Source organism: Cajanus cajan, chromosome 4, assembly GCF_000230855.2.
Source record: "Cajanus cajan strain Asha chromosome 4, NIPB_CcT2T_4, whole genome shotgun sequence".
Classification (NCBI taxonomy): domain Eukaryota; kingdom Viridiplantae; phylum Streptophyta; class Magnoliopsida; order Fabales; family Fabaceae; genus Cajanus; species Cajanus cajan.
The window spans coordinates 12,921,384-12,932,357 of NC_138520.1; the positions used below are offsets into that span (position 1 = coordinate 12,921,384).

Sequence of the window (10,974 nt, forward strand, 5' to 3'; positions counted from 1 at the left end):
TAAAAGTTCAATTTATTTTTAAAATACAACTTATTATTAAAAATAAAGTTTTAATTATTTTTTCTAAAAAAAATCATTGTTATTATATCACATTACTTAAATACTTAATTTAACCATTAAGATTTATCTAATGATGAAAATTTGTATAGTATATACATAATTTTAAGTTCAAATTTTAGAAATGTTCTTATAGTTCTGATGTATAAAAAAATCAATTAATGATATAATTTTATTTAAATAAGAATCTTTTAATCGAAGAAGACTATTAATTTTATTATGATAATAATTAATTTTTCAAAGATGTATGCATTGATTTAAATTGCAGACAATTTGAAACGGGTTTGCTTATTTAAGATATTATAAGCAAATTTAATTAAAAAATATAGCATTTATTGATATTAATATTTTTTTTATTTTTTTTAAAATAATTATAATATAAATATGAAATATTTATCATAAAAAATAGTGATTAATTTTTATTAAAATCATAAATGAGTATAAAATAAATATTCTTTTTTTAATATAATGTATTTCATACTTAATAATGACAAGATTAAAACCTTTAACAATTTAATTAAGAATAACAAACAAACCGTTATTATTTATCCAATATAGTGTTAATATCAATGTTCTTCTCATTATAAATTTGATAAAAGAAATTTATCTATTAATTTCTTAACCAATCTCCTAAACAAATAACTGGCCACTGGCCAAACTGGATGGAGGGATTATATATTTCCCGGGTCGGTCACAAGAATGTTAAACACTTAAACCACACATCACGTCCCTTCACGTCCATAGGGTTTTACTAATGACATATAATATTAGAAAAAACACTTGCATATAATTAATTTATTGAAAAATGTCATCAACACCACCTGCTATTTTGTTAGAAATAACATAAAAATTGTGAGTTTTATATTATTTAACTATTCTCATTCACACAAAATTTTATTAATTTTAACACATAAAAGAGAATGCATTTGTAAAAGTGTTTTCAAGAGAACCACGATAATCAATCTAGTACATAATTAGAATTGAAATAACACACAAGAAATCCAGGTTCAACCTTTAGTGAGTCCACCATACCAAAAAATATAGTATGTTTAAGAAAATGTTACTAACACTCTAATTTCTTAAATGCTTCTTGTTCAATTCGATAATCCATAGAATTAGGATTTGAAATAATGGAATTACAAAATAAAAAAGAATAAGGTTTTGAAAAAGATCAACCAACATTGTTTTCTCTACATGTTCAAAGATCAGACAGATTATAGAAACGAAATTGATCATAAAATAACACTGATCTAAAGAAACATTATTTGAATCATGATAACAACACGTACGTAGGTTTTTACATGGCGTACATCAAACTTACCTGCTTCCCTTAACATTACGTTCAATTCTTGTCATCATCATGAAAACCACTCCCTCTAAAACCCCATGAATCACAACACTCTCCCCCCTTAGTCGCCACACTCGTGCCATCTCCAATCTGCTGTTGATCAGACACAGCCACAGTGGAAGAAGAAGATGACGAGAACAAAGCAGAAGAACCCGGATCATGAAAAGCCTCATTAGTACGATGCTGATGCTGAAGACCCGAAGCAACACGTTGTAGATCATCATCATCCCTACTCCACAGAAGCTGTGCATACTGCATCAGATTTGGAAACCCTTCTGATGATGACAACGATAATGGTGGTGGTGACCACAATGATGATACTGAAGTAGCATAGTTATTAACATTATTGTCAATGTGATTAATGTTACTAGAATGTGATGATGGCATGGGAGGAACAAGAACATGTTCCGGGAAATTGAGCTTGGCTTTGGAGCCTTTGAACTTCAAGGCAGCAGCATCGTAAGCAGCGGCTGCAGCCTCTGCCGTGTCAAACGTGCCAAGCCAGACTCTAGCAGCCTTTTTAGGGTCGCGGATTTCGGCAGCCCATTTCCCCCATGGTCTCTGCCTAACTCCTCTATAGTGTCTTTTTCTTGCATTGCCTTTCAATTATTGCATACAATAATAATATTAATGCTTTAGTTAGGCAGCAATATTTCTTGTATGGTCCAATTTGTCATTTATGAAACACACATCAACTAGCTACCCTAACAAATTAAAGTGCCCATCCATGGGAAATACCGAACCACTTGTCTCAACAATAATCAAAATCATTACATGAAGGGAGATAAATATACAATAAAGGGAGTGTCATTTCAAGTGGTTTGGCATGGCTTGGCATGTAGTTTTCCAAGGTAAAACATATTTTACATGTGCATCATCAGCCATCAAGAGAACAATAGCTTTTTTTTTTTTTTTTTTCAAAAAAGAAAAATAAAAGATACCCATTTCTTTTTATCCTTTTTCAAGGAGAGATCCAGATTTGCTAATTGCACTTAGGCTAGTATAATAATAACAAAAAAAAACAATTTTTTTTTGAAAAAGCTTAGATCTTTATTTTGGGTCTCCTTATATAAATTTGTTGTAGAAGAAAATGAAAGAAAAAAGATTGATCCGGAATTGAAATTATTGATGTATATAAATAATAATATATATAAATTGAAAAAAGTGTTGGTGCATGAACTTGGCAAATTTACCTTGATTTAAAGGCTGCTGGGATGGGTCGTGCGTCTCAATCAAGGCTAGTTGACCATATTGTGGTATTGGTGTAGAGATGGTGCTATCATCACCAGTGTTGATTGGAGGTATATAGGGGAATAGAGAAGCTTCTTCCTCTTGCTTCTTAGATGATGTGTGAACAGGAAAATTGAAATCTTCTTCCCTTTTCTCCCTTGATGCATGATCACAAGGGAGAGGTCTCTTTCCATGCCTTCGATCCACCTTGATCAACTCTATCCAAGGTTCTTCTAGGCTTATATGTATGTATGAACTCAACAATTTTGAGTGAGCTTCGTGAAGACCTAGGAGCTATATATGCCTTCGTATAAAGCAGATCTAGAATTCCTAAAAGAGAAGAGTGATTGAATATGAACCGAAAAATCAATATAAAAAAAAGGATGCTCTTATCATCGTTTAATTTTTTAAATAAGAAAGATGAGGTTGAAAAAAAAGAAGAAGAATATTTACTAGACGAAGGGAAAAGAAAAAGATAACCTTGCTTGTTACTTTGAAGTCCGGTTTATTTTCTCCGTTGGAAATGAGAAAGAAAAGAAAAGAGCAATAGCGAGTTTTGTTACTCCAATAAGAAGGAAGAACAATTACCTTAATTTTTTTTTCTTTGCAAATAGGTATTTAAAATTTTAATTTCGTTTAATCTGTATTTATATTTTTTAACTTTCACAATTCATCAGTGCTATTAAATTAAATAAATTATTAACGTCTCTCTCACACAGTCTCCCCCCCCCCCCTCTCTCTCTCTCTATATATATATATTTAAATAATTATCTTAAATAGAGTACGTACTATTATAATTACTATCTTTCAACGAACGCATTTTTAACTGATTTTCTACAATGATAATTTTTTTTTTGAAATTTTTCTCAACTTCTCATTTCTTTCAAAAAAAATTAATTTCATATTAAATTCCATTTTTTTTAAAACTATCAACAATTAAAAAAAATATATTGAAATATCAATTGTTTGTTATAAATCTAACTATATTTTGTATGTTAAAAAATATTTATAATTATAATTTATATTTAAAATATTTATTTATTATATATTATAGCTATATAAAATAAATATTTATCATGATAAATTGGACATGCTAAAATATTTCTAAAAAATTAAATATATTATATTTCAATTATTCATTTATTTTTCTTATAATTTATTTTTTAAGTATTAAAATATAACCAGTATTTTAGTCATAGAGAAATTTTATTTTCTATAGCAAAAACTAAAATAAATATATAGTTTAGAATGTATAGATTATGTTATAATTAATTAAAAAAAATTATTTTTATTATACAATTATATTCTAAATTTATTATAAAAGGGCTTAATTTCAAGTCAGAATTAAAATAGTAAGACAATCCAACTGAATAAACAAGAAATTAATCAAAAATAAACATTTAGGGTTGAAAGCATAAATTATACCACAATCTTAACAACAAAGTTAGTTATTCATGGTGAGAGAAAACACTACAATTAAAGTAGAGATAAATAGAGAAAATAGGGGAGAAATCCTTTACGACAAAAAAATATCTCTCATCTGAATAAAAATAAAAAACATCTTTCATCCTTCAATGATGTACCCTCTCCATCCAGAAGTACTCATTTTTCACTAGTTAACAGTTTTATTTGCCACAATAACTTTTTTTTTTGTTTAATTCAATAACTCACTGTGTAATTTTCGCAACTTTTCTTATTTATAATATTTACGAAACAATATTGAAACGCAAAGCCTAACACTGTGGTGCTTAATAAAATAAATCAGTTACTTAAGTGGGAAAGATGAATATTTCTTGGAACATTTTTGTCCTTCATAATTAAACTATTTTTTTGTCAATAACTACAACTTTCAAGGAGTCAAACAATTTATCACACAATTAACAAAATAATAATAAAAAGATATGCTCTTTCAAATTCCTTTAGTAAAAATATAATTGTGCAAGTATTTAAAAGAGTTTTGAGAGGGAGAAAAAAGAACACTAAAATTTATATTGATTCACTCTCAACCTTAGAGACTTACATCCAGTCCTCAGTAGCTCATTAAGATTCTCACTAACATTACCAAAAGTGTTTTACAATCAATTTTACACAAAAAATAATCAAGAATTTCTTCAAACCCTATTAGAAAACATTTCAATCTTAGCCAAAATCCTATTCAACTAGCTCAAGAACCTTTAGAAAAATCCTATCTCCAAAGATAAACACAAATTGCACTCAACCCACGGAACAAGGAAATATATCACCTTAATGTGTAAACTTTCTTCAAGACAAGTCATTATACCCTTTTCCTTTATAAACTGTTAACAAATTGTCAAATGATCAAATTGTGTTGTAGTATTTTTGAATTAAAAGATATTGCTTCTAAAAAAAATTGTGCAATATATGACAATGATAATTTAATACAAAATTCAATAAAATGAAACTTCAGTTTGGTGGAAGTTGGTTTAGCATAAGTAAATTAAGGAGAAATAAAGCAATGTAATTAAATGTAAAGTTATCTTTTGGGCTTTTTATCAAACACTTGACAGTAGAGATAATAGAAAATTAATGAGTAAAACCATTGATAATTGAGATTAGACTTCACTAATTCACCATCATGTATTAGTTCACAAAATATTTTCCTATATATTTATATATTTAATGAACATTACTACTAAAAATATCCAAACCCTAATTCATTAGAGGCTTAATGTAACATCTTCTATCTCACATGTTTATTAACTACAACACAAAAATAATTTAAGTCAAATAACTAAGTTCCTGCATAGATATTCAATCTAAATAAAATCAAGGTTGGTAAAGGATACTTCATAACAAACTCCTCATAACAAATTCTCTAGTAAAACTTTCAAAAATAACACATAACTAAATAATCCAATATTTTGTACTACAAGTAAATGATAATAAAATGAATAATCCTAAAATTATGTACTTGATGTCACATATCTTATCAGAGCACTTCTACATAAGGTCTAAGCCTAAGCCTCGTCACTAGCATCATCAACATCTTGATGAGCCTCACCAAAAATAACATAAAAAAGAACAACACAGAAACAAGTAGAGTGAGAAATATCTCACTAGTTCATGGCATGACACAAGAGATAGATAGTCAAACACACTCAATACATTCTTTATAACAATAGCATCGATATTAACATATAATTAACATTATCAAACACAATAACTCATTCACAATACATCAATCATTATTCTCAAGATACAATACAGTCACATGAAAATATCAGATGTAATAGATACAGACTCTCGATTAACATGCATGTGGTACCAATCACAAGATATTCGTAGTGCATATATAACAATTTGTCAATTTGTGTGCATATGATGCATGTTACAAAGAATCTATCATATCATGAATCATTATACATACATAAGATTTGTCATACACACGATTTGCCATACATACAATTTTCCACATGTATGATTTGTCTTATATACATTTCATTTACAACATTCAATTCTCATAACTTCACAGTTTCATAGTCAATCTTATCCATCAATTATCACAAGAATCATTCCTTGGATAAGATAATCAACACACACACACACAACAAATTGTATCACACAATAATCACATGTTTACAGTTCAAACACTCATTTTCACAATTCAACCTGATACACCTCAAGTCATTAACAATCAACTTACATTATAAGTTATTCACAATTATTCTCTCTCATGATTTATCTTTCCTAAATATTGATACAAATATCTCAAATCATTCATAAGATCAAACACTTAGAGGGTAAAACTATTCATTATCATCATTCACAAACTACATTTTCATAACTTAATCTTCTAAAACACTGTGTTGTCCAAACACCTTATCTAGATCTATATGTATGATATCAAGTTGATCTTAATTTTATTAAAAAGATAAGACAATTATTTACAATTTCAATGTTGATCTTAGTATCTAATTCTACCATCTAATATTTAAAAAAAAATACAAAACTGCAACATTTTAGTCTAAGTCTAACAGTCTGACCTTTGTTCACTAATTTAATCATAATTCGAGTCAAGTTATTCCAATGGCATTTGAAAGCTAACATCCAAAACTACAACTTTTATGAAGATTATAAAACCTAATTCTGTCATTTAAGTCTAATCGAAAGGCTTGCAACATACGAATGTTACATTTCGCGTACAAAATATGAGGTTCATCTTTTAACTCACATAATTCAGTCATTCCTTAATATATTTATGTGATATTCTCGAGTCTAAATTGTAGCTCCAAATATTTATTTTTTAATCCAACAATTAGAACCCAATTTTCTTAATCACACATAGAGAAATCACATAAAAACAAGACATATTCATACCAAAATTTTCAGAATAAGGCATACTTACACCGAAACTCTCTTCTCTCAATCCAATCAGTAAGAACATATATTAAAGTTTTATGCTACTCTATTATACCATCAACTACTCAAATTCAACCTTAGTTTCACATATTCATACAATTAACATCAATCTTCACTTTGCTATATAAACAAGGGTTTCCTATAGGAACTAAATGTACTCACAGATTCTCAAACAATTCAAATTACATGAAATTAATTATATATATAATTTAAACATCATATATAATGCACATAATTACATACTCATATCAACTTCTCATACGATCACCAAAAATGCATCCCTTAGGGTTCTCACAAAAACCCATAGATCAAGATCCACAAGATTAGTTCAATACATAAAATTAAACATATATACCACTCAATATCATCAATTAGTGTAATGAAGAATCATATAGAAGACAAAAAAATAAGGAACAAATATAAATTGAGTTTTTCTCTCATACAACGCATACAACAAAAAGGAGATTGAGGTCAATCTTACTACCCAACAATTATCTCACACTCAGAGTGAGACTACTCACCCCCTTACCTTAATGAACACTAGCGGATGGACGTGGATCTTCGAAGTGTTTTCATATGAGCTCTAGCTAGTTCTCATTCTCATTCTTTAGAGTGTATGTGTAATATGAAAATGAGAAGCCTAAAATAAAAGAATTACCATAACCACCTATTTAAAATCTTAACCCAAACTTAAACCTTTAGTAAAAATACTTTAACTATATTTTTCTTTTCTTTTCCCTCAAACATTAAAACTTATAAATAAATAATATATCAAATAAACATATTTCTCCCAATCCAGATGATTATAACAAAATACAATAATTAATAATTAATAAATATATAATATCTAAAATAAATATATTTCTCGCAACAAAATTATAATTAAAATAAAATATATAAAAAATTATGATAAAAACACCTATTTTTTTTCTAAATACTTATTATAACAAAATATCAACAAAATACATATTTATCTAATAGATATTATACAAAATAATTTTTACAAATATTTATTATTTAATTAAAAAATACTCATAATTACTAAAAGTCTCTAAAATATATTATAAAACCCCTTTAATTAATTAAAAAATATAAGAAAATAACTCCAATAAATATAAAAAGAAATAATAATTAAACAACTATATGAGTAGAAAATTCAGGATGTTACACTTAATTAGAATTATATATTTCACTCAAATCACCAATTTCTTGTTTGAAGTGGTTGAAATATAGGAATTGAAAACATTGATAGCTATTAAATGACCATTGAACTCATACTTATTCCTAAACATAATATTCAATGGGTGTTTTTTCTCATGCATAGCTTAAGAGACATTAAGAAAAGAGCAACACACTAATTAATGGAATAAAATTAACATAGAATAATAAAATATAAGTTAATACATGAGGTTTAGCTAGTTACATCCAATCAAAAATAGATTCATGATTACATACAATTTTTATAACAAATTAACACATTAATACACACGTCTATCATATATAGAACATTCAATTTCATATAGGTTCACAAAAAGGATCGAGTTTAATCCCTCTCCAACATACATACACATCCTAGAGATTGGGGGTCAATCTCGTTATCCTACATGCTAGAGTAAGGTTCTCACTCCCTTTTTACCATGACCGGTGCTAGCTTCAAGATTTTGCTATCTGAATTTCTATCTGGTTGCCTCTGGTTTACTTTCCTCTTCAGATCACAATGTACGATTAGATCACATGTGAGGCAGACCTAGCATTACTAAAGTATTTAAATAAAACCCTAATTCTCACCCACATGTGTAGCATGTCAATAAGAAATCCAACTAATTAACCTCATATTTGAATTTTTAAAAAATAATTAATAGATATTATTTTATCAAATTACTGAAAATATTTTAAACCCCAATTAATTAATTAAAAAATATTTTATTAACCTATTTGAAAACAATGGGATGTTACATCTTGTAGTCTTCGAACCAAGTGAAAGAGTTTGTTATTAACTGGATAGGCTTCTCGTGCAATGCATTGAATAATTTCTTAATCAAGTCATTATATTAAAAAAGTGCATATAATATATATATATATATATATATATATATATATATAAATATATTACATTTAAAAAATTACGGGATCAATTTCCATTACAATTTCTTATACACATGATATATTCAAAAGTTATTTGGAGGAAAATAATACTTAAAAAATTGTTCCATTTTAATTTTGTTTACTTATTTTTATTTATTTTAAAACTTCCCATAATTAATAATTAATATAATTAATATTTTATTTTATTAGAGTTTTACAATTTTAATTTCCTATAATAAATTTTTTTGTGGGAAATCTCAAGAAAAAATAATGTTTCAGAAGTTGGTCATTTTTTTATTATTTATATTCATATTAAAATTGCTCATAATTAATAAAATTAATTTTTTATTATGTTTTTAAAATTTCCATTTCCTTTAATTGAATATTTTTTACATTAATTTTTATTATAATTTTTTTGTACTTGAAATGTTCTTTATTTTGATTTTATGAAAGAAAATTTAGCGTAATTTTTCTTATTTATATTATATAAAAATAGTTATGTGAATTTTCTTTACCATTTTCTACGCGTGAAATATTCTTTATGAGAATTTTCTGAAATAAATTTTAGCGTAATTTTATTATTTATATTCATTTTTATAACTACAAATAATTAATAATTAATATAATTAATCATTATTAATTAATGTTTTATTATGTCAATACTAGGGATGGCAAAAATACCCGCACCCGATGGTATCTGCGGGTAAAATCCGCTACGGATAATAAATGGATAAGCTAATTGGGTCTACAAATAATAGGGACAGATAATTTTTTACCCGTTTATAAACGGGGCGGGGGTGGATATGATGATATTCATACCTGCAGGTACCCGTTTAATAATATTTCTTAAATATTTTAATTATTCTTGTACCACATAACCCTAAAACTACACTCTCTCATCTTATTTTCTTACAAAAGTGAGGTTGATGAAGTTACCAACATGTGTTAAGCATGTTATAGAATTATGTTGAATGTAATTTGATTAATTTTCTAGCTTTGATTAGACCAATATGATTTATGTATTTTAAGTTGTTTACTTTTGTTTGAAATTATGAGATTGAATTATTGTAGCTTTCTGACGAGACTTTAACTTACTTGTCAGATTGATATATTTTAAGTTATTGATTATCTTGCATTTTTATTATTATATCAACAAAATTAACGTTAAATACAAGTTCAAAATTAACATTGAATTTTTATTTTTAATATTTCAATGACATTAAATATAAACTTAAAATTATTTGTAATATAATTTTTTTAATTTCTTAAAAAATTTATAAATATTCATGGATATCCATGAATATCCGTGGGTATTCAAGAAATTCATGGGTACTCGCTTAATGAATACCCGCACGAATATGATGTGAGTTTGGGGCCAATTTTCATCTAACGAGACAGGGGCGAGTTTACTATTACCCGCCCCCATGGAGCGCGGCCCATTACCATCTGTACTATCCGTACCGCCATGCCGAGCTCGAGCTCGGTATCATAGCGCAGAACGACCTCGGACATGCATTGAGAGATCTCGGTTTAGACGAGATCCGCTATCTAACCAGATCATAACTGATCTCAGGCCCAAGGCCCAACAAAACCCTAATTCACACCAAGGTACGTGCATTACTTATACGAGACTCATACTCATACAAACCCTAACTTTAGCATCAGAGTCTCTTTTGCAGGTACCACCCCCATCTTGGAACATCAAGCGTACCAGCGAAGGAGGCTCACCGACCTTACCCAGCGGATCAACTTTACCTCAGATCCCCGGTAAGAACATTTGGCGCTCACCGTGGGGCCGATCAAGACAGCTCTTATCGGCCACGCTTATGGTTTGCACCAGAAGCCATAGCAGACGAGTAACAAACGACCTAGAT

General features: G+C 27.9%; 1 protein-coding gene across 1 annotated transcript; it reads right to left on the bottom strand.

Moving 5' to 3' along the window:
- Positions 1-1,216: 1,216 nt before the first annotated feature.
- Positions 1,217-10,526, bottom strand: LOC109818971 (uncharacterized). Its single transcript, XM_083073390.1, has 3 exons — positions 10,449-10,526; positions 2,599-2,929; positions 1,217-2,004 (listed from the first exon to the last, which is right to left on the bottom strand). Exons 1-3 carry the CDS (start codon positions 10,524-10,526, stop codon positions 1,400-1,402), a joined length of 1,014 nt encoding a protein of 337 aa, XP_082929516.1. The 3' UTR covers positions 1,217-1,399.
- Positions 10,527-10,974: the final 448 nt, after the last annotated feature.